The following is a 26287-nucleotide window of genomic DNA, read 5'->3' on the forward strand; positions in this document are numbered from 1 at the left end:
AAAAGAACTGAACAGAAGATTTCAAAGGGCCTCTCGAGAAGACCAAGTAAAGTATAATAACGACATGTGCAAAGAGCTGGAGATGAAAAACCAAAAGGGAAGAACACGCTCGGCCTTTATCAAGCTGGAAGAACTGAAGAAACAATTCAAGCCTCGAGTTGCAATAGTGAAGAATTCCATGGGGAAAATATTAAACGACCCAGGAAGCATCAAAAGAAGATGGAAGGAATACACAGAGTCATTATACCAAAAAGAATTAGTCAATATTCAACCATTTCAAGAGGTGGCATATGATCAGGAACCGACGGTACCGAAGGAAGAAGTCCAAGCTGCTCTGAAGGCGTTGGAGAAAAACAAGGCTCCAAGAATTGATGAGATATCAATTGAGATGTTTCAATAAACAGATGCAGCGCTGGAGGTGCTCACTTGTCTGTGCCAAGAAATATGGAAGACAGCTCCCTGGCCAACTGACTGGAAGAGGTCCATATTTATGCCTATTCCCAAGAAAGGCGATCCAACCGAATGTGGAAATTATACAACAATATCATTAATAGCACATGCAAACAAAAGTTTGCTGAAGATCATTCAAAAGCAGCTGCAGCAATATATCGACAGGGAACTGCCAGAAATCCAGGCCGGTTTCAGAAGAGGACGTGGAACCAGGGATATCATTGCTGATGTCAGGTGGATCCTGGCTGAAAGAAGAGATTACCAGAAGGATGTTACCTGTGTTTTATTGACTATGCAAAGGCATTCAACTGTGTGGATCATAACAAACTATGGATAACACGCCAAGAATGGGAATTCCAGAACACTTAATTGTGCTCATGAGGAACCTTTACATACATCAAGAGGCAGTTGTCCGGACAGAACAAGGGGATACTGATTGGTTTAAAGTCAGGAAAGGTGTGCATCAGGGTTGTATTCTTTCACCATACCTATTGAATCTGTATGCTGAACAAATAATACAAGAAGCTGGACTATATAAAGAAGAATGGGGCATCAGGATTGGAGGAAGACTCATTAATAACCTGGGTTATGCAGATGACACAACCTTCCTTGCTCAAAGTGAAGAGGACTTGAAGCACTTCTTAATGAAGATCAAAGACCACAGCCTTCGGTATGGATTACACCTCAACATAAAGAAAACAAAAATCCTCACAAGTGGACCAATGAGCAACATCATGATAAACGGAGAAAAGATTGAAGTTGTCAAGGATTTCATTTTACTTGGATGCACAATCAACAGCCATGGAAGCAGCAGTCAAGAAATCAAAAGATGTATTGCATTGGGTAAATCTGCTGTAAAGGACCTCTTCAAAGTGTTGAAGAGCAAAGATGTCACCCTGAAGACTAAGGTGTGCCTGACCCAAGCCATAGTATTTTCAATCACATCATATGTATGTTAAAGGTGGACAATGAATAAGGAAACCGAAGAAGAGTTGACACCTTTGAATTGTGGTGTTGGCGATGAATATTGAATATACCATGGACTGCCAAAAGAACGAACAAATCCTTCTTGGAAGAAGTACAGCCAGAAAGCTCCTTAGGGGCAAGGATGGCGAGATTGCGTCTTACATACATTGGACATGTTGTCAGGAGGGATCAGTCCCTGGAGAAGGACATCATGCTTGGCAGAGTACAGGGTCAGCAGAAAAGAGGAAGACCCTCAACGAGGTGGATTGATACAGTGGCTGCAACAATGAACTCAAGCACAACGATTGTAAGGATGGTGCAGGATGGGGCAGTGTTTCGTTCTGTTGGGCATGGGGTCACTATGAGTCGGAACCGACTTTACGGCACCTGACAACAACGACATACATTGCTGGAGAGGATATTTAACTGAATCTTTGTCATGATTTATGGAAAATCTCAAGAGTTATTTCTTAGGTCTGGAATAGAGATGTGTTAGTCCAAAAATCAGCAGTTTCCGTATCCAGGAGATCACGAGAATCATCTGCGATACTTTCCATAGGTACAGATTTCTGACCCTTTTCTAGATCTACTGAAGCATGATTTCCAGATTTGGAGCCTGGGTTTCTCTACTTAAATACCCTCCTCCAGGTCATTCTTATTTGCAGCCAGGTTTAGATCCACCAAAAATACCAAAGAAGTTAATACTCTAACAGACATCAGTGATAATTGCACAACATGATTAATGTCACTAAATTGTATAAGTAAAAAATCCTGAATTGGCTAATGGTGTGTTATACATATTTTTACAATAAAAAAAAAAAAGGACATCCTTAAAAAAAATTCCAATACTCAAGATCCACTAGAATATACCAAATTGTCATTCAGTGTCAGGTAATGAAACTTGTTTCTGGAAATTCTGCCTCATTCAATTTTCAATCGACAACCACCATGAAAAATTGGTCAATTTTTTAAAAAATGTTAAACATTCAGCTTGACAGCTCATTTCAATAATTATTACAAATAATACTTCAAACTGAGCACTGACAAACATCTTAGTCAATATTTGCCTCACAGCAGTAAATATAGAAATCCAAAGCCTCAAGAGATGGCTTTTCTTATTCCATTGTTAACTTACATAACAACACATTTGAAAATATTTATAACAACTGTTTTTTCTCTCAGCAAAAGCTCCTAAAACACCATGTTGATGCTTTGTACAAGATAAATATTATATTTATAAATATTATAAACCTTAAAAATTCTATTTAACTTAATTTATTCAAACAATGCAATGTGAAAGTGATTTAGCATGATACTAGGTGTTTTCATTCTTACTCTCACGCCATATACATGCACTGTTGTTGTTGTTAGGTGCCATTGAGTTACTTCCAATTCATAGTGTCAGGTACAACAGAAAGAAACACTGCCTGGTTCTACACCATCCTCATGGTCATTGCTATGCTTGAGTCTATCGTTGCAGCCACTGTGTCAGTCTATGACATTGAGGGTCTTCCTCTCTTTCGATGACCCTCTACTCTACCAAGCATGATGTCCTTCTGCAGGGACTGGTCCCTCTTGAATATAATGCCTCCCAAATATGTGTCAAGGATTATTCTAGGCAGTTCACATGTATTGGGTCATTTAATCCACACACAACTATATTAGGTAAATACTCCTCTCATTCCCATTTTATACATGAAGAAACTAAGGCCCAGAGAAGTACCGAAGTGTGGCCTCCTTAATTTGTCTACATGGAGTCCATGCTACCAGGCTTCAAACCTTATTCCAGGCTGTGCTCTGGATAAATCACCTTGGGAATGCCTAAATCATTTATACTAAAACACTAAGACCTACATTCTTGTCATTTTCTATGTGTATGACTGATTTGCCTACTTCATCTAATCCTTGGGAATTTGCTGGATGTGGTAGCTAGTATACAGGGACCCAGTGTCTATGATTTAGATCTCCAAAAGACAGCATCTAAGAAACGAAAGGTGTGAAAGGCCAAAATGGGAGAGTCAAATGCTAGAGGTAGAGATGTCATTATGTTTCAGAATGAGGCCCCAAGTGCCCTATGACACTGTAAAAATGATGTCAGGGAAGTGTCTGACCTCCTCTAACTTTGCAAAGGTAAGGGAAAATCGAGATCAACAGTCCAAGGCTGATTCCTAGGAAGCTAAGGTCAGACATGCCTCCTTTCTCCACCATCTTTACCAAATCTGACGCCAACCATCCCTCCCACAGCACTCTCTACTTCTCTGCTGGGTTCAATAATTCATTGCAATGGCCACACATAACTCACAGACTATGCTGACAATTATGGGGTTTATTAGGGAAGTAACGGATTATAATTCAGGTTCAGAAACACTCAGGATACAGTTCTCCCCTCAAGACAGTCTTTTCCCAGCCGTGCCGGCAAGCACGCCTATCCTTGGCCCTCACTCTATACCCAAAGGCACTCAGCTTTCTTACTCTGTGGTCCAGGAAACCCACCGCACCATCTCCTGCTGCTAGGTCACTGCTGCCACTGCTTCTCATTGTCTTCAGGGTTACATCTCTGTCTCTCTCTCTCTCTTTCTGTCTCCCTCTCTCTCTTTCTGTCTCCAACTTCCAGGGGCTTCTCAGTTCAGGGACCGCGGTTCCAAAGAATGTGCTGACTCCTGGCTGTTCTTCCTTGGTTGTGGTGGAATTCTTCTCCTTACCACTTCTGGAATGGCTTATTTCAAGCCCAGTGGGATGGCAAAACTATCAGTCCCTTTGGTGGGCTACAATTACCATATCTGCACAATCCTGCCCAATCACTTGGGTGGAAGTTACAAGACCATGGCTAGAAAGGCCACACGAAAGCAATCTATGGCACCACAGGCCAGACGCTGTGTGGTGAATGTCACAAAAATGTAATGTGGCAGGATATTCCTATTTCTGAGTTCTTTGCTGAAACAAAAGCATAGAGCTGTGTGTCCAGTGTAAATGTATGATTGTCTACAGCCACGTGAAATCATCTGTAAATTAACACATCTAACGGAAACACACCTCTTGAAATGGTTGAATATCGACTAATTCTTTTTGGTATAATGACTCTGTGTATTCCTTCCATCTTCTTTTGATGCTTCCTGGGTCATTTAATATTTTCCCCATGGAATTCCTCACTATCGCAACTCGAGGCTTGAATTGTTTCTTCAGTTCTTTCAGCTTGAGAAAAGCCAAGCATGTTCTTGCCTTTTGGTTTTCCATCTCCAGCTCTTTGCACATGTCATTATAATACTTTACTTGGTCTTCTCGAGAGGCCCTTTGAAATCTTCTGCTCAGTTCTTTTACTTCATCAGTTCTTCCTTTTGCTTTAGCCGCTCGACGCTCAAGAGCAAGTTTCAGAGTCTCCTCTGACATCTATCTTGGTCTTTTCTTTCTTTCCTGTCTTTTCAGTGACCTCTTGCTTTCTTCATGGATGATGTCCTTGATGTCATTCCACAACTTGTCTGGTCTTCAGTCACTAGTGTACAATGGGCCAAATCTATTCTTGAGATGGTCTCTAAATTCAGGTGGGATATACTCAAGGTCATATTTTGGCTCTCGTGGACTTGCTCTGATTTTCTTCAGTTTCAGCTTGAACTTGCCTATGAGCAATTGATGGTCTGTTCCCCATTTGGCCCCTGGCCTTGTTCTGACTGATGATATTGAGCTTTTCCATCATCTCTTTCCAAAGATGTAGGCAATTTGATTTCTGTGTGTTCCATCTGGCGAGGTCCATGTGTATAGTCACCATTTATGTTGGTGAAAGAAGGTATTTGCAATGAAGAAGTTGTTGGTCTTGCAAAATTCTATCATTCAATCTCCGGCATTGTTTCTATCACCAAGGCCATATTTTGTAACTACTGATCCTTCTTCTTTGTTTCCAACTTTCGCATTCCAGTCACCAGTAATTATCAATGCATCTCGATTGCAAGTTTGATCAATTTCGGACTGCAGCAGCTGATAAAAATCTTCTATTTCTTCATCTTTGGCCCTAGTGGTTGGTGCATAAATCTGAATGATAGTCGTATTAACTTGTCTTCCTTGTAGGCGTATGGATATTATCCTATCACTGACAGCTTTGCACTTCAGGATAGATCTTGAAATGTTCTTTTTGACAATGCATGCAGCACCATTCCTCTTCGAGTTGTCATTCCCAGGATAGTAGACTATATGATTGTCTGATTCAAAATGGCCAATACCAGTCCATTTCAGCTCACTAATGCCTAGGATATCGATGTTTACGCGTTCCATTTCATTTTTGACAATTTCCAATTTTCCTAGATTCATACTTTGTACATTCCAGGTTCCGATTATTAATGGATGTTTACAGCTGTTTCTTCTCATTTTGAGTCGTGCCACATCAGTAAATGAAGGTCCTGAAAGCTTTACTCCATCCACGTCATTAAGGTCAACGCTACTTTGAAGAGACAGCTCTTCCCCAGTCATCCTTTGAGTGCCTTCCAACCTGGGGGGCTCATCTTCCAGCACTGTATCAGACAATGTTCCACTGCTACTCATAAGGTTTTCACTGGCTAATGCTTTTCAGAAGTAGACTGCTGGGTCCTTCTTCCTAGCCTGTCTTAATCTGGAAGCTCAGCTGAAAACTATTAGTCAATATTCAACCATTTCAAGAGGTGGCATATGATCAGGAACCGATGGTACTGAAGGAAGAAGTCCAAGCTGCTCTGAAGGCATTGGAGAAAAACAAGGCTCCAGGAATTGATGGAATATCAATTGAGATGTTTCAACAAACAGTTGCAGCACTGCAGCTGCTCACTTGTCTATGCCAAGAAATATGGAAGACAACTTCCTGGACAACTGACTGGAAGAGATCCATATTTATGCCTATTCCCAAGAAAGGTGATCCAGCCAGATGTGGAAATTATACAACAATATCATTAATAGCACACGCAAGCAAAATTTTGCTGAAGATTATTCAAAAGCAGCTGCAGCAATATATCCACAGGGAACAGCCAGAAATTCAGGCCAGTTTCAGAAGAGGACATGGAACCAGAGATATCATTGCTGATGTCAGATGGATCCTGGCTGAAAGCAGAGATTACCAGAAGGATGTTACCTGTGTTTTATTGACTATGCAAAGGCATTCGACTGTGTGGATGAAAACAAATTATGGTTAACATTGCAAAGAATGGGAATTCCAGAACACTTAATTGTGGTCATGAGGAAACTTTACAGGGATCAAGAGGCAGTTGTCCGGACAGAACAAGGGGGATACTGATTGGTTTAAAGTCAGGAAAGGTGTGCATCAGGGTTGTATTCTTTCACCATACCTATTTAATCTGTATGGTGAACAAATAATACAAGAAGCTGGACTATATGAAGAAGTACGGGGCATCAGGATTGGAGGAAGACTCATTAACAACCTGCATTATGCAGATGACACAACCTTGCCTGCTGAAAGTGAAGGGGACTTGAAGCACTTACTAATGAAGATCAAAGACCACAGCCTTCAGTATGGACTGCACCTCAACATAAAGAAAACAAAAATCCTCACAACTGGACCAATGAGCAACATCATGATAAACGGAGAAAAGATTGAAGTTGTCAAGGATTTCATTTTACTTGGATCCACAATCAACAGCCATGGAAGCAGCAGTCAAGAAATCAAAAGATGCATTGCATTGGGTAAATCTGCTGCAAAGGACCTCTTCAAAGTGTTTGAAGAGCAAAGATGCCACCCTTAGTAGGTGTGCCTGACCTAAGCCATGGTATTTTCAATCACATCATATGCATGTGAAAGCTGGACAATGAATAAGGAAGACCGAAGAAGAGTTGACACTTTTGAATTGTGGTGTTGGCGAAGAACATCAAATATACCATGGACTGCCAAAAGAACGAACAAATCCGTCTTGGAAGAAGTGCGACCACAATGCTCCTTAGAGGCAAGGATGGTGAGACTGCGTCTTACGTACATTGGACATGTTGTCAGGAGGGATCAGTCCCTGGAGAAGGACATCATGCTTGGCACAGTACAGGGTCAATGGAAAAGAGGTGGATTGACACAGTGGCTGCAACAATGAGCTCAAGCACAACAAGGATTGCAAGAATGGCGCAGGACAGGGCAGTGTTTCGTTCTGTTGTGCATGGGGTCACTATGAGTCGGAACCAACTCAATGGCACCTAACAACAACAACAACACAACAATGGAAACACATCTATCTATTATGGAAAGAGAAGTAGGTTAGGGAAGAAATAAAACAGGTATAATGAGAAAGTCAGGGACAAGGAAAAGTTTTAGAATTGTAGTAGGTTTGGAGAGTAGGAGTCATGACCTAACTAAATATCTGACATACTTCTGATGATTTCCCAGACTGTGAGTAAACACCAACTAGGAACAAGAAACTCAGCACCTCATTAAAGGTCACCTGCAACAAAGCTCACCCAAGAAGGAAGGAGTTCCAATTTCTCATGTGGATGAAGGGGAGACCCATCCAAAAGTTACAGTTTTACATACCAGAACTCTAGAGCACTCCCAAATTGCTCTATATTCAGGGATAACAAAATCAAATGCTTACAGTGGTCAAGCAGGTATCATGAGTGAAACAGGCCAGGTGGGGACTGTGGTGAACTAGAGAGTGTGCCTACAAAGAGAGAGCCATGACTTGGCATCTTTGTCATATACTAATATAGGTCTAATATGGTCAGATCTTGCAGTTTTTTAAAGAAACCAAAATTTCCCGTGTGAAAAATTTCTGATTTTTAAATGTTAACAAATTACTTTAGGGAAAATCTTAAGAGTGGTGTGGCTTAATTAAAACAAGTCTTTGGACTGTACAGCAACTCCACTACCCCAAAGCAAGGGAGAGAACATCAGTTAGTGACCTTAGCTTGGCAAGGTTTTGTAACTACTTCTCATGTATTGTCGCTTTATTAAATAGTCCTATGATGAGAAATGGAGCCCTGGTGATACAGTGGTTAAGAGCTCAGCTGCTAACCAAAAGGCCAGAGGTTCAAATCCACCAGCTGCTGTTCGGAAACCCTGTGGGGAAGTTCTGCTCTGGGTCACTATAGGGTTGCTATGAGTCAGAATCAACTCGACAGCAGTGGGTTTGGTTTTGGTTTGGTATGATGAGGAATGGGAGAACCCAAGTGCTGGTGTCAAGACGATTGGATTAAAACACTACCTTTACTAGTTTCATTTTAATATAAGGTTAGATAGATTATTTAAATTTTATATGCTTCATTTCCTTATCTGCAAAAATGATAGCTGTCTAAATAATAAGAGTATATCCACTTCTAATATTCAGTGACTGTATATTTATCTCAAAAACTGCTGTATGCTCCCTCAAGTCTGTATTTTCTTCCTATGGAACTAGACTACATTTCCCAACCTCCCTTGCAGTTAGTTGTGGTCATATTCCTGAGTTCTAGCCCGTAGAATGTGGAATAGGCAGCAGAAGAGATATGCACCAAACTTCAGACAGTACTCATCGAAATATCCTACCCCAAAAACAACATGCCTTCAGAAGATTCTCCATGTTGCTTCTTCTAGCTTGAAGTAGAGGAGCATGGTCGTCTTGGAGGCCATGTAATAAAGATGGCAGAGCAAAGGTTGGAAGGGGCTGAGTTCTGAAAACTAGAACAGCCTGCCAATCAAAAATAACCCTTTGAGCACTAAAGGGAGGGAGAAATAAACTTCTGTTGTGTTAAGCCACTAAGATTTAGGGTTTATTCACAGCAGCTAGGATTATTCAAACTAATACAATATTTCTTCTGCATCTAACTCAGCTCTGCTCACGGGTTAGGGAACATAAGTTCTTAGTAAAATACTTATTGATTAATTGTAGTATTTATTTGTTTGTCCTGAGGCAATTTATATTTTTACTTTAAATTAATTAAAGCAAGTCATAAAAGTTGAATCCAGTCAACCTTTTATAGGTTGTTTTCTCATGAATTTGTCTTATAAATATTGTAGCATCTACACATTTATTTTGATGGAAATTGAAAGAAATATGAATGTTACTCTTGCCTATCAGAAGGGGGTGGGTCCAATTTGATATGAATTAAGCTAATTTTATGTGTGCCTGTGTTTGTGCCTATACGTAAAGATATACATATGTATGTATATATAATGAATTTTGTTCTTTTATTACAATATGAGCTCAAAAAAATGCCCTGTAATTAGGGCAATGTATTTGCATTTAATATATCCTTGACCTAAATGAAAAGATTATTCAAGCAGAAGTATTTTCAGATGCCATTACAAAGTGTTACTGTATTCAGTAGCCTCCATACTTGAAAAAAAATTTTTGCAATTGTTACTTTCTAGTTATGAATTCATTTAATCATCTTCCTTATCTATGGATAAAGCTCATTAGTCAATGACTTTATGGTTTCAAAGTTACATTTTTCAAAGACGTTCCATGGACTATTGCAATTAGTTAATCATAAGACTAGATCTCAAACTTTTCACTGTCATAAAGTTCCTGAAGAAAAATTTTAAAATCTGTTTCGAAAAAGTTAACTACAAAGATAAGACTTTAAGACTGAACCTGAATGTTACAGAGAAATAATGTCATAGAATTTTGTCTTCTAAACTAACTGGTTTCCCCTACATTGAGAACCAATATCTGATTTGCATATAAAGCTGAGGTTGTGATTTACCTTTATACATGATATTTAAACTTCACATTTATTTCTTTATCTCCAGAAAAAGGACTACCTACGTTGTAGGATTATTACAGTAGTTAGAAATAATAAATGTAAAGCTCCTGCCCTATTGTTTATAACATGTGAAGCATGTAAAAATGGTAACTATTAACATAAACACAAGTAAAGAATATACAGCATTTCAGAATCAATTTTTAAAATTTTGTTAAAAATATGAGAATATAAATGCTGCTTAAAATTTTAAAAAATCCAGCTAACATTTACATAGCTCTTCCTGTATGTCAGATACTATTTAACTTACATGTATTAGTTCGTTTAATCCTAATAATAAGCTTTTGAAAGGGGTGCTATTATTGTCATCTTCATTTTACAAATGAGGAACCCAGGGCACAAAGAAATAACCGGTCCGAGATCACACGGCTGATAAGTGAATGAACCAGGATTCACACCAGGTGATCTGACTCCTGAGTCCATGTACTTAAATCTTTACCCTTTGCTGAAAGGCACTGGGAGTGGGGAAGAGTCCAAGGGTGCACAAAACAAAATCTCTCTTGGTGGAAACTCAAGGAGTAGCAAAGTGTGCCTGCCTCCCCCTGAAAAAGAAGAAATAGGAAGGACACAGATGAAGATATAGAAATGATTACAAGTGGTTAAGAGAATGTGACCTAAGAGATGTTTTGAAAGTAGAAGAAGAAAGTCTGTAAACCTAAGGCATTTCCCAACATTTTTATTCTCGTAAAAAATGAGGTGAGGTCCTCAGCTGAGTGAAGGAAGGGGGAAGGCATAGACACTGATGGGTATGGAAGGAAATAACCATCTTTATAATTTTAAAGACCCAAGTTGGAAAAAGGATTTAGCAAGGAAATAGATTTTTTAAACTATATGTTCAAGTATCACACATTTTAGGAATCCTGAGCTTGAAACAGTGATATATCCTAGTTCTTTGGCTCCAGCATATTTCAACAAGGCATCCCCTATCCACTGCTAAAGTACTTATTTCACTCAAGATTTGTGTTTTCAACCACTTAAAAGTTTTTTCCTCTTATGATTGCTTTTTAAGTACTAGAAAGGGCCCTGCTAGATACGAGTTATGTTTGCTTCACATTAAATTATTTCCCTAAAACTATGACATATACATTCTGTCCCTTCAATCTGAAGAAATAACTTCCAGGTTTTCAAATGTTTTTATCTGTGTGGTAAATCAAGCACCTATGAGAGTCAACAATGGCTTATTACTATACTTTGTCCATAAAACAAACATATTCATGGTCACTGGAACAGAAAAAGAAATGCATGCATTACTTACCTGTGCTGTCCCCTAATGTGGCACAATGCATTCAACTGACCATAATTAATGTGCTTAGGAAGTTTCAAACCTGTAAAAAAAAAATCGATTAAAAACGAGTTTTTCTGTATCTCATCAACAAAGTATGCAAATAGTTCCATTGTAAACATTCTTAATATTAATTCAGTGACTATGGAAGTGAGGTATTAACAGTCTTCGTGTGATACACAAGAATTGAATAGAGTGATTAAGACGAGAAAAGAATTTAATATTCCTTATTATGTTAAATCTGACTTTTTTTTAATTCCAATAAATACTGGCACTTATGCGCATCATAAAACTGCACTCTTCTGAAAGCAAGCCTTTCAGAATACCCATCCTACGCCTGTAGAATCCGAACTGGTTTCCAAAGAAGCCCCGGTGGCGCAGTCATTAAGGGTTTGGCTGCTAACCAAAAGGTCAGCAGTTTGAATCCACCAGCAGCTTCTTGGAAACCACTGGGGGCAGTTGTACCCTGTACCTATAGGGCTGCTATGCATGCGACTCAATGGCAACAGGTTTGGTTTGGGCTTTTTCCAAAGTCCAGATGCAACAATTCAAAGTTTTCTCTCCCTCTCTTCTGGAAATCCTGCTCCCCCACCCTTCCCTTCAATGTCTCTCTCTTCCTTCTGTCTTCTCCTCCTCCTCCTCTTTCTCCTTGTCTCCTCCCCATTCTGTCTCCTCCCCCTTCTCTCTCGTCTCCTTTCTGTCTCCTCCCCCTTCTGTCTCCATCTCCTGTTTCTCCTGTTTCCTCCTCTTCCTCTTTCTCCTTCTGTCTTCTCGCATTCCCTTCCTCCTCCTCCTCCGTTGCTCCTTTTCTGGAAAGCTGGTAATTTGCTTCAATCCAATGCAGGCCCCGTCATTGGCTAGCCCCTATGCAGAGCACCTTCCCCCATCTGGATTCAGTTTGCAGTTCCTTCTGAAGCCCAGATCTAAGCCAAATCACACAAGATCCCTTAAGGACACCAAGATAGTAACCGGGGAACAAACTAAATTGAGATTCTCCCTCCGTGCCAGAACATGCTGACATCTTTCAAAGGAGATGGTAAGGAAGGCAAAATTGAGTATCATAAGCACCTTTATAACGACGGGCACTCACATCACAGGCCCTCTGGTTACTCCAGAACAGACGCTATTAGAAATGTTGCAAAACAAAAAGCGGTAGTAAATACTAGCTTGTATGTATTGTTCCTTCCCTAGTGAAAATATATTGGCGAAATCAGTGACTTGAAAAGGTACTGACAAAGTCAGTGATTTAATGCATTTCTAAACTTTTTTAAATGCATTCATCAACCACATTCAAATACTGAATTTGAATTTGACATGTCCAAATTTAACCATTTAATTTCAGTTTCCTGAATCATAAAATTTGACTTTATATAAGCCCACTGTGATCTAAAAGTTAAGCAGTAATAAGAGATAAAAAAAATATGAAAATGAAATAAATTTAAACAGAAAACTGGTTGCTAGCCACATATATCATTTAATAATGCTGAATTGATAACATTGATTACATGATTTAGGATTTTTTTTAACCTACATTACTCAGTTATGCCTCAAACAAAAACTATCAATTTTGTTTTAGCACCATATAATTCAAGTTTCAGCTTGTAAACATCAAAAATACATTTTAATATGCTTACTAATATTTCTGACATAGGATAGTATATAAAACCTTAACGGTTGCAGATTACAAAATGCATAAATTACAAAGGGATTTCTATGAAGCATTCATTTAGCCTCTTTTCCTAATACTCTTCAAGAATAGGGTCAGTATAACCTTGGTGACTGATGTGGGCAGGAAAAGGATGATGCCACAGCGATTTGGTGCAGTGCAATGAATTGCTTTCATATGGCCTTTCCAGCCATGATCTTGTAACTCCCAGCATAATGTCTGGCTGGGACTATGTAAATAAGGTGTGTCAGACCCTTGCAGGAAATGGACAGTTTACTATGACTATGCGAATAAGGTGAAAATGGCCTACCAAGGGGATTGGTCAATTTTGCCATCCTGCTAAGCTTAAAAAAGCTATTCCCACAGTGGTTCAGGGGGACCTCACTACCACCAAGAAGAGTCTGGAGCAGAATGTGTCCTTTGGGCCAAAGACCCAGGGTCCCTGTGTTGAGACCCTCCTGGACCCAGAAGAAAAAGCGAATGCTGAAGATGGTGAGAGATGGCGGGGTGAGTCTGCTTGGCCCACAGAGTGAGAGCTGAGCACCTTCAGGCAGGAAGCTTGTAGGCCTTGCTAAAAGAGCTGTAACACTTGCCCGTGCAGGTGTCTTCCTAGAGTAGGGCAGAGCTGGACATATCTGGGCAGGAGGTTTGCCAGTGGAGGTGAAGAGTTGTAACACTTGTGTACAGTAAGAGAGGCCTCAGTGTGCCCCATGCAGGGATTCCACAACTGCCCCCCCCACCCCCCGCCAGCAGCTTGTGTCCCAGTAGTGTAGCAGCAAGAAAGTCTCACAGGCTTTGGTAGCATGGCAGGAGCCGGCAGCAGAGGTTTAGAAGGGCCCAGTGGCAGAGGCTCAGGAGATCCTGTGCAGGGGTCTTCCAGCTGACAGCAAGGTCCAGCAACAGGGCAGAAACCTTGGGAGCTGTGCAGACCCACCCCTTGTGCCCCCAGCAGTGTGATGGTAGCCAGCAGTGATATGAACATAGCATCTGACCTGAGCCACGACACACCTACTCAGCTCCATAAGAGTGGACATGAGTAATCTGGGGAAGGGTAAGCAGCTCTCCTTTGGGAATCTGTCATTATTGTTTAATGTTTGCTTTCTATACATAATAATAATGGCTTTCACTTTGCCAACACTGTTAAGTGTCTCATGTTTCCAGCTTGATCACAAATGAATCTAGCACCCTTAGAATGGTTGACGTCAGTGGGTATATGGGTCTCATTCCTAGCAGTCTATTGGCTGCCTGAAAGTTTGAGGCACAGCCTGTGTGCATGAGCAATGCAGAGAGATAGACACATACATACATTTGGGAAAAGGCCAAGATTTCAGAAATTTTTACCAAAGGGACTTAAAAAAATTATACATAAATAATTTTTACTTTATATATGCATATTTCATTTAAAGCAGCTTATAAAAAAATAAAAATCAGAAAACAGAGTAAGACCAACAATTACTAGCAAAGAATTTAAAAAATTATATGTGAAAAACCCATTGCCACTGAGTGGATTTTGACTCATAAGGACTCTACAAGAGAGAATAGAACTGCCCCATAGGGTTTCCAAGGCTGTAAATCTTTTTATGGATGCGGATTGCCACATTTTTCTCCTGCATTTAAATCTAAAAAAATCACCTCACCTGAGAAAGGCTATAGCAATTGAAGGCAAGGCTTTGTTCTAGGCTTGGAACAGCCAAGTAAACTAAAAAACAGAATAGGCTATGTAACGCTCGCAGCCTAGTAGAAGAACACTTCACAATTCATCAAAAAATTTCTTCTTCACTGATCCTCAGTTCTAAGAGGTATTTGTCACAAGGGTCTTTATATAAAGGGTGTTGAGCAACGTAATGGATCTTGTCTTTGAAAGCAGTTTCATTAAAGAGAAAAAAAGCCAAAAAGTTTCAACATGAAATTGTAACTTTGTATAGACCAGGTGTTAGCTTTTCTGTTGTTCAAGTTTGATACTGAGATAAAGCTTGCAGAGCTTCAAAACGTACAAAGTTTACACTTGTCTTCCAATCTTATTTTTCCCTCATGAATATGTCTTAGCCAGGCTTTTGACAGAAGCAGAAGGGACTCAGCCCAGTAATGGTGATAAAACCAAGGAGTTTCACTTGAGTACATCTGAAAAGGGATTAGAAGCTGATATAAATGGATAGTTACAAAGTTATCCCGAACTAGAAACCTATTGCAACATTAAAAAAATAATCATTTCACTGATATCAGGACCACTGTGTATTAATAAAATGGAGAAACTAAAATCTAATGTTTGAGCTAAGTAGTACATCGATGATCCTTTGTTTATATGTCTTAATATATATTCAGGGGTAGATATATTTTCATATTTATGCAGTATGGTAAATTAGGTATGCTTGCAACAGGAGTTACAAAGATTTGTTACAAATGGATTTTTTAAGTCTTAAAAGTGTTTTTCTCCAACAAGCTTTCCCTTAAGGTAGAGAAATATCACTTGCGAAAAAAAACAGAGAGGAAACAGTAGAAGAAGTGAATGGCTCAGAAATATTGTAAATTCACAGTCATTACATTATGACACCAGGCTTATCTAAGTGACCACAGGACAGGTAAATAAGATGGACAGCATTACCATAGAGAAAAATGCGATAATGGCCGTATGTAAATTCCAAAGTATGGTTAGCTAGAAAACAGAGAGCTCGGACCTATTCTTCAGAATTGTTGCAGGACACACTCATGTTTAATCAATGTTGTTGTTTGGTGCTGTCAAGTCAGTTCCAACTCCCAGCAACCCTATGTAAAAACAAAACACTGCCCGGTCCTGTGCCATCCTCATAATCACCGTTACGCTTGAGCCTGTTGTTGCAGCCACAATGTCAGTCCATCTCTTTGTGGGTCTTCCTCTTTTTCGTTGATCCTCTTCTTAACTAAGCATTATACCCTTCTCCAGGGACTGATCCCTCCTAAAAGCATGTCCAAAGTATGTGAGATGAAGTATTGCCAACCTTCCTTCTAAGGAGCATTCTGTCTACTTTTTCCAAGACAGATTTGTTCACTCTTTTGGCAGTCAATGGTATATTCAATATTCTTCGCCAACACCGTAACTCAAAGGCATCAATTCTTCTTTTGTCTTCCTTGTTCATTGTCCAGTTCACATGCATATGAGGCAACTGAAAATACCATGGATTGGGTCAGGCGCGCACCTTAGTCCTCAATGTGACATCTTTGCTTTTTAACACTTTAAAGAGGTCTTTTGCAGCAGATCTGCCCAATGCAATCTGTCATTTGATTTGTTGACTTCTGCATCTATGGGTGTTGATTGTGGATCCAAGTAAAATGAAATCCTTGAGAAATTCAATTTTTTCTCCATTTATCATGATGATGTTTATTGGTCCAATTGTGAGGATTTTTGTTTTCTTTATGTTGAGGTGTAATCCATACTGAAGGCTGTGGTCTTTGATCTTCACAAGTAAGTGATTCAAGTCTTCTTTACTTTCAGCAAGCAAGGTTGTGTCATCTGCATAACACAGGTCATTAATGAGACTTCCTCCAATCCTATGCCCCATTCTTCTTCATACAGTTCAGCTTCTCGGATTATTTGCTCAGCATACAGATTGAATAGGTATGGTGAAAGGATACAACCCTGATGCACACCTTTCCTGAATATAAACCATGCAGTATCCCTTTGTTCTGTTTGAACGGCTTTCTCTTGATCTATGTACAGGTTCCTCAAGAGGATAATTAATTGTTCTGGAATTCCCATTCTTTGCAATGTTATCCATAATTTCTTATGATCCACATAGTCAGATACTTTTACATAGTCAATAAAACACAGGTAAACATCTTTCTGGTATTCACTGCTTTTAGCCAAGTTTAGTTTGACATCAGCAGTGCTATCCCTTGTTCCATGACCTCTTCTGAATCTGGCTTGGATTTCTGGAAGTTCCCTGTTGATCTATTGCTGCAACCACTTTTGAATGATCTTCAGCAAAATTTTACTTGAGCATGATATTAATAACATTGTTCTATAATTTCCGCATTCAGTTGGATCACCTTTCTTTGGAATGGGCATAAATATGGCTCTCTTCCAGTTAGTTGGGCAGGTAGCCGTCTCCCAAGTGATAGATAAGTAGAGCCTTCCTTAATACAATACTCAAAGCACAAAAAGCAGTTCAACAGCAATAATAACAGAAACACTAGTATCAAATTTTTGTAGCAAGAGTGTTGTAGTTTGGTGCCATCTAGTGGATTGCAATTCATATCAGCCCCATGTGACAGGGTAGAACTGCCCCATAGGGTTTCCAGGAGCAGCTGGTGGAGTCGGACTACCTACCAGTCTTCTGCTTAACAGAGAAGCTCTTAACCACTGTGCCACCAGGGCTTCATAGGTAATTAATTAAACATGCCCCTATCAATGGTAGTATGTTTATTCATATCTCAACCAATTTTTCATTGGTTTCTAAAACCCCAAAGTTAATTCACCTACCAATAATACTGAATAAAAAACATAAGGCACATGAAAAATGTCAACTATATGAACCATCAAGAGATAGTGCCTAATAGGGGTCTTCTATAAATAAAAGGTGGCATACTGACATGGACAATTATCGAAGTGGCCTATGTAATTCTTGCCCTTGTCTGATTGGGTCAGGAGGTTAAAGTGGCAATGTATTACCTGAGAAGGGGAGAGAAGAGGCGAATGTTTTAGAACAAATTATTAAAAGAACTTTCCTTTATAGTCAACGATTTTGGAAAAGCAGTCTGTACTCATCTTCTCTGTTTCCTCATCTTGAATTCACTCCTCCACTCACTGTAATTTATCTTCTACCTTTGTCATTCACTGAAATCACCGATTTTGTAGATCACCACTATTGTAGTTTCTATTCCAGTAACCTCTTTTCAGTTTTTATCTTCCTGACCTCTGTATGACATTTGACAGTAATGAAGTTTCTTCCCACTGTGCTTCTCTGACACTATTCTCACCTTGCTCACTTATTCCTTGTTAGAATGCTCTACTAACTCCTATGTTCTTCCCTTGAGAATTGATATTGCCCAAGATTCCATTTTAAGCCCCTCTATCTTCTCTTCTCAGTCTAGATCCTCTTCTTGCATGATCTTATCTGCATCCATGCCTTCAACTATTACACTCTTAGGACACCCAACCCAAACTTACTAGTCCAGACCTCTATCCTATACTCACTTATCATTCACCTGAATATCGTCAAGGAAAAATTGAACTCAAGATAACTAAAACTTTGCTTAAAATTCCTCCCAAACCCCAGACATCCTTTTAACTCAGTACTGAAGTAACCCCTAAGATTCATCCTTCAGCCAAAGACTAGGCATGCCCATAAGACAATAATGCACATAGCTCAACCATGTACATGAGACTAAATGGGCACTCCAGCCTAGGGGCAAGGATGAGAAGGCAGGAGGGGACAGGAAAGCTGGATGGATGGAAATGGGGAACCCAAGATCAAGAAGGGAAGAGCATTGACACATAGTGGTATTGGCAACCAATGTCACAAAACAATATGTGTATTAATTATTTAATGAGAAACTAATCTGCTCTGTAAATCTTCATCTAAAGCACAAATTAAAAAAGCTCCCCAAAATCTTTTCTTTGAAAATCTGATCCTCTTCCTGAATTCTTCATATTGTTGTTGTTAGGTGCTGTGGAGTTAGTTCTGATTCACAGCGATCCTATGTACAACAGAAAGACATATTGCCTGTCAGGCACCATCCTCACAATCGTTGTGATGCACGAGTCCATTGTTGTAGCCACTGTGTCAATCCACCTCGTTAAAGGGCTACCTCTTTTCTGCTGATCCTTTATTTTACCAAGCATGATGTCCTTCGCCAGGGACTGGTTCCTTCTGATAACATGTCCAAATTATGTTAAGACATAGTTCCCCCATTCTTGCTTCTAAGGAGCATTCGGGCTGTACTTCTTCCAAGACAGATTTGTTCGTTCTTTAGGCAGTCCATGGTATATTCAATATCCTTCACCAACACCATAATTCAAAGGTGTCAATTCTTCTTCAGTCTTCCTCATTCATTGTCTAGCTTTCATATGCATATGAGGAGATCGAAAACATCATGGCTTGGGTCAGGCGCATTTTAGTCTTCAGCTAGGTTAAGGAAATCCTTACCACTTATAACTCTATCACCAACTTTGGGATCCTATTCTACCTTTTTCCTTCAGAGCCAATGTGGTACCGAGGATATCAGAATACAGACCTCTTTTGATATTTATCCTGAACATCTTCCAAATATATCCTCTCCAAATTAAAAAATATATATACGTGTGTGTGTGTGTATTTAATTCAATAGCTTTCTGATATGTTATGGATTGAATTGTGGCTCCCATAAATGTGTTAACTTGGCTAGGTCATGATTCCCAGCATTGTGTGATTGTTCACCATTTTGTCATCTTATGTGATTGTCCCATGTGTTGTAAAGGCTACCTCTATGATGTTAATGAGGCAGGATTCAAAGCAGTTATATTAATGAAGCAGGACTCAATCTACAAGATTAGATTGTATCTTGAGTCAATCTCTTTTGAGATATAAAAAAGAGAAGTGAGTAGAGAGACAAGGGGAGCTCACACCACCAAAAAATAAGAGCTAGGAGAGTAACGAGTCCTTTGGACCTGGTGCCCCTGTGCTGAGAAGCTCCTCGACCAGAGAAGATTGATGACAAGGACCTTCTTCCAAAGCTGACAGACAGTGAAAGTCTTCCCCTGAATCTGACTCCCTGAATTTGAACTACTAGACTGTGAGAGAATAAAATTCTGTTTGTTGAAGCCATTGACTTGTAGTATTTCTGTTATAGCAATACTAGATAACTAAGAGACTGACTTTTACAGTTGGAAAACATAATGGGGAAACAAAGATCTCATTCTTAATAGCATAGAAAAAGGCTAAAATATCCAGGAATAAACTATTCAGTGGCTAAAAGCACACCTGATAAACTGGAAGTATACTGCAAAGGTACCAGTTCAGGAGTAGGAAGATTTAATATCATAAAGATATCAATTCTCCATAAATTAATCTTTAAATTTAAAACATTTTCAACTAAAAACCAAAATGATTAGTTATTGAAAAAGCCCAAATATTACCTAAGTTCACATGGAAAAATAAGCAGGAGTTAATAGCCAGCAAAAGTCTTTGAAAGAGAAGTAGTCAGTAGAGGTTAATTTTACCAGATATTGAAATATAATGCTTCATTAACTATAACAGTTTGAGACTGATGCCTGAATAGACAAGAGATGAATGGAAAAAGTAAATAATTACTTCCAGAAATAGAGCCAGAATGCATATGAAAAGTTAGCATGTAATAAAAAGTAGCATTTCAAATTAGTAGGAAAAATATTGCCCAACAAATGGTGTTAGAACAGTTGGTTGGTCATTCGGAAAAATATTAAGTTGGAGCCCTACTACCTCACAATTCTAGACCAAAATAAAGCTCAGATGCATCAAATATTTAACAATATTAGAAAATGAAACTACATAAGTACCAAAAAAATTGTGGGAGAATGATTTTTAAATCTTGGCATGGAAAAAGGCTTTCTAAACAGGAATTAGAAAAAAAAAAAAGGACATACAAACTACATAAATATTTTTAAACCTTTGTATGGCACAAAAATCATAAAGTCAAAAGACAAATGCAAACTGATAAAAATAACTGCAAAATATATGACAAAGGGCTAATTTCTTTTAGAAACTGGAGACTTCAAAAGAGACTTCAAATAAGTGGGAAAATAAACCCTTCCCAATAAACAGGCAAGGGGCATGAACAAGCTGTTCACAAAAAACACAAATGGCAATAAATACACAAAAAGATTCTAAATCTTAATTAAAGAAATGCAAATTTAAACATCAATAAAAACTATTTTTCAACTAAATTATTGGAAAAAATTCAAGTTTTATACTACAATATACCCATTGCCATTGAGTCGATTCCAACTCATAGCAACCCTATGACAGAGGGTTTCCAACCCTAGGACAGAGTAGTAATACCTCAAAGTGTTTCCAAGGAGCAGGGTGGATTTGAGCTGCCAACCTTTTGGTTAGCAGCTGAGCTCTTAACCAATGCACCACCAGGGTTCCATAATACTCTATACTGGTGAAAATGCTGTGTACAAATAATTCTATAGACTAATGATGGGGCTAGAAATTGGTAGAACCTCTTTGGAAGACAATTTGTCTATAGCTACCAAAATTTTAAATGTACACATCCTTTGACCTTACAATTCTATTAATTTGCTCGCTTACCAACTTAAAAAATGAGGACAGAATGTTTACTTAGTTTTAACAGAAAAATCTAACTAGAAATAAATCCCTATATGTGTCAGTCAGAGTCTGAGAGTCAAAATAGAAACCACACCACTTATTTTAGCCAAGAAAATTGATATAAAGAACTATGAGCCAGGTACCAGCTGATCTGAAAAGACAAAAAGGGAGCAGAAAGTGTCACATGGGAAGCAGCTGTCACCACTATTTTTACTGATGCAACCGTAGTAATAGGTTGAATTACTAAAACTTTGAAGCCTAGAGCAATGACCCTAAAAAGCCGGGACCCAAGACTCTGACACACGCCAGGTTGCCACGAGCTGCAATCCACAATGGCAACTGGTGATGTGAGGATAAAGGTATTAAGAATAATAGGAAGGAACAGGCAAAGTGCTATGAGAGCTCAGGGATATGAAAGATTACTTCATACTGGAAAGGCCAGGAGAGTCTTTGTGGAGATTAAAGTAGTCAAGCCGAACTTTGCAGCAATAGGAACAAATACTGTGAGGTAGAATGCAACCCCAAGGAGAGGAAACATGAGCTAAAAGGCACATGTAAGGTGAGGATTAGGATGATGTGGCTAAAGGGGTGACTTTCGCCTAGCATGAGAATTTGGCCTAAGGTTAACTTTTGAGCTTTGTTCAGGGTACACCAGATAAAAGCCTGTATATATTGCTAGGCAACATCCTTTATGAAAACAATGGTCTCTGATTGGTGAGTTGTATCTGAAAGGGTATAGATGATCTATAAATATCTTGTGGGGAGGCACAGATATGCGCTTTCCTGAGTGTGGTGATTTGTAACTCTCAAGTGCCCTGTGGGAAACCTGGAAACAGTGCCTACGGAATTTTTATAAGAGATAATGGCTCCTGTCGGGTATGAGGCTTTTAAACCAGGGAGATTCAGCATCTGCCCTATGTGACTCTCTTTTTTTGAGCCTAAGCTCCCACTTGGGGGGGGGAGCAAAAAAGGCTGCTGGCTAGATAGCTGAAAGGACTACTACCACAAAGAAGGGGTATATGACACTGCCCTTCTGGAAGGCTGTGATTCCTGTCCTACATCCTTCCTTGTACATGTACCACATGTGATCGTCTGAATGTTTAATTAAACTTAAGAAGGCCCCCTGACCACTGAGCAGCATTCCAGATGGGTCTAAAAAAGGTCAGTCACAGCAATTTAGCTGTAATGGAGAGTTAACTCAGTGAAAGTACAAGGTCTAGGAAAGAGAGATAGCTTTCAGTTAAATCATGACAGATTTAAATGCCAGACTGAAGAAACTGCATTTTAACCTAAGTTTTAGCAGAAAGTGGGATCCTAATGATTTTTTAGAAAAGATCTAACATAATAAAACTCCTTTTTTAATCATATCAGGTAAGTAATCTGGCTCATGATATATGTTGGAAGGAAGACGTGAGGTCAGTTAAGAGGAAGGTCACAGAAGAACGGTCTAAGTAGCTGAAGGATTGATAATAGAGGAGTAATTCAAGAGACCACTGCTCATCTGCCAGTTTGTCATACTGTGGTACCTTGCGTGTTGCTGTGATGCTGGAAGCTATGCCACCGGTATTTCAAAAATCTGCAGGGTTACCCAGGGTAGACAGGTTTCAGCAAAGCCTCCAGACTAGGACAGACAAGGCAGAAGAACCTGGCACTCTACTTCTTAAAAAACTGGCCTGTGAAAACCCTATGAATACCAGCAGAACATTGTATAATATAGTGCCAGGAGATAAGTCCCTCAGGTTGGTAGGCACTCAAAAGATGACTGGGGAAGAGCTGCCTCCTCAAAGTAGAGTCAATTTTAATGATGTAAATGGAGTCAAGCTTTCAGGACCTTCGTTTGCTGAAGTGGCATGACTCAAAATAAAAAGAAACAGCTGCAAACATACATCAATAACCATATCCTGGAGCATACAAAGGCTGAATCTAGGAAAATTGGAAATTGTCAAAAATAAAATAGAACACTTGAAGATAGATATCCTAAGCATTAGTGAGCTGAGAAGGGCTTGTATTGGCCATTGTGAATTAGAAAATCATATGGTCTACTGTGCCAGGAATGGGAAATTGAAGAGAACGGCATCACATTCACTGTCAAAAAAGAACATTTCAAGATCTATCCTGAAGTACAATTCTGTCAGTGATAGGATAATACCTATACACCTACAAGGAAGACAAGTTAATATGACTATTATTCAAACTTACTTACCAACCACTAATGCCAAAGATGAAGAAATTGAAGACTTTTACCAAGTTCTGAAGTCTGAAATTGACCAAACAAGCAATCAAGATGCATTGATAATTACTGGTGATTTGGAATGTGAAAGCTGGAAACAAAGATCAGTAGTTGGAAAATACAGCCTTGGTAATAGATGTGACACTAGATATCACGTGATAAAATTTTGCAAAACCAATGATCTGTCATTGGAAATACCTTTTTTCAACAACATAAACAGCAACTATACACATGGACCTCACTGGATGGAATACAGATGAATCAAATCAACTATATTTGTGAAGACAATGGAAAAACTCAGTATCAGAACAAAGCCAGGTGCCAAGTGCGGAACAGATCATCAATTACTCACATGCAAGATCAAGCTGAAGCTGAAGAAAATTTTAAAAAGTCCACCGGAGCCAAAGTTCGACCTTGAGTATATCCCACCTGCATTTAGAGAACATCTCAAGAATAGATTTGATGCACTGAACACTAGTGACCAAAGAGCAGATAAGTACTAGGATGACATCAAGGGCCTCATACATGAATAAAGAAAAAGGTCATTTAAAAAAAACAGGAAGGAAAGAAAAGACCAAAATGTATGTCAGAAGAGACTCTGAAACTTGCTTTTGAACATAGAGTAGCTAAAGCGAATGTAAGAAATGATGAAGTAAAAGAGCTGAACAGAAGATTTCAAAGGGCAGCTCAAGAAGATGAAATATAATTAAATGTGCAAAGACCTGGAGTTGGAAAACCAAAAGAGAAAAACACGCTCGCCATTTCTCAAGCTGAAAGAACTAAAGAAAAAATTCAAGCCACAAGTTGAGATATTGATGTTGTTTTTAAGGGGGAAAATATTGAATGATGCAGGAAGCATCAAAAGAAGATGGAAGGAATACACAGTCACTGTACTAAAAACAATTGGTCAATGTTCAGCCATTTCAGGAGGTAGCACATGATCAAGAAGCAATGCTACTGAAGGAAGAAGTTAGAGCTGCACTGAAAAACAAGGCTCCAGGAATTAATGGAATACCAATTGAGATGTTTCAACAAATGGATGCAATGCTGAAAGTGTTCACTCGTCTATGCCAAGAAATTTGGAAGACCACATCCTGGCCAACTGACTGGAAGAGATCCATTATTTGTGACCATTCCAAAGAAAGATGATTCAACAGAATGCAGAAATTATTGAACAGTATCATTAATATCGCACACAATTGAAATTTTGCAGAGGATAATTCAGAAATGGTTGTAGCAGTACATCAACAGGGAACAACCAGAAATTCAAGCTGGATTCAGAAGATGACATGGAATAAGGGATATCATTGTAGATGTCAGATTAAACTTGGCTAAAAGCAAGAATACCAAAAAGATGTGCACCTGAGTTTTATTGAGTATGCAAATGCATTCGACTGTGTGGATCATAAAAAATCATGGATAACATTGCAAAGAATGGAAATTCCAGAAAACTTAATTCTGCTTATGTGGAACCTGTATGTAGATCAAGAGGCAGTCATTCAAACAGAATAAGGGGATACTGGGTGGTTTAAAGTCAGGAAAGGTGTGTGTCAGGGTTATATCCTTTCACCATATTTATTCAATCTGTATGCTGAGCAAATATCCAAGAAGCTGGGCTATATGAAGAACGCCATATCAGGACTGGAGGAAGACTCATTAACAATCTGCAATATGCAGAAGACTCAACCTTCCTTGCTGAAAGTGAAGAGAACTTGAAGCACTTACTGATGAAGATCAAAGACTACAGTCTTGAGTATGGATTACACCTCAAAATAAAAATAAAAAAATTCTTACAACTTGGTCAATAAGCAACATCATAATAAATGGAGGAAATTTTGAAATTGTCAAGAATTTCATTTTACTTGGATATACAGTCAATACTCATGGAAGCAGCAATCAAGAAACCAAACAATGTACTGCAATGGGCAAATCTGCTACAAAAGACCTCTTTAAAGTGTTCAGAAGCAAAAATATCACTTCGAGGACTAAAATGGGCCTGACCCAAGCCGTAGTATTTTAAGTCACCCCACACGCATGAAAAAGCTAGACAATAAATAAGAAAGACCAAAGAAGAATTGATGCCTTTGAATTATGGTGTTGGCAAAGAATATTGAATATACCATGTACTGCCAAAAGAACAAACATCCGTTTTAGAAGAAGTACAGTCAGGATGCTCCTTAGAAGTGAGGATGGCAAGACTTTGTCTCACGTACTTTGGACATGTTATTGGGAGGGACCAGTTCCTGGAAAAGGACATCATGCTTGGTAAAGTAGAGGGTCAGCCAAAAAGAGGAAGACCCTCAACAAGATGGATTGACACAGTGGCTACAACAATGGGCTTAAGCATAACAATGATCATGAGGATAGCACAGGACCGAGCAGTGTTTTGTTCTGTTGTACATAGGGTCACTATGAGTTGGAATTTACTCAACAAAAAACCAAATTTTTTGTTTGTTTGTTTGTTTGTTTTTTGTTGTTGTTACTCAACGGCACCTAACAATTCAAGAGATATTTCTGAGATAAATTGCTGAGGACAGAGTAGTTGTTTGTGATTCAGCGGTGACCTAATGGGACCTCTAGTGGACAGATTTGATTTACATTTCAATTTACTTCAATGTTTCCTGCCTGAATCCCCAGTCATGCTTGAATCAAGTTTAAGCTTCCGCTGCTTAATTTCTAAAGGACACCTAAGATTTTCTGCCAAAAAGTACAAGCACATTGGGATACAGTTATAG

The 26287-nt window shown here is 39.0% G+C and overlaps 1 protein-coding gene across 1 annotated transcript in view; it reads right to left on the reverse strand.

Annotated features, from left to right (window-relative positions):
• The window catches only part of CNBD1 (cyclic nucleotide binding domain containing 1), a 393584-nt gene that overhangs the window by 359030 nt on the left and 8267 nt on the right, over nt 1-26287 (reverse strand). The window contains exon 2 of the mRNA XM_049853899.1: nt 11366-11435. Coding sequence (XP_049709856.1) covers nt 11366-11435 — 70 coding nt within the window. The remainder of the gene's footprint in view (nt 1-11365; nt 11436-26287) is intronic.

The sequence above is a fragment of the Elephas maximus genome, chromosome 15 (assembly GCF_024166365.1).
Source record: "Elephas maximus indicus isolate mEleMax1 chromosome 15, mEleMax1 primary haplotype, whole genome shotgun sequence".
NCBI classification, from domain to species: Eukaryota; Metazoa; Chordata; class Mammalia; order Proboscidea; family Elephantidae; genus Elephas; species Elephas maximus.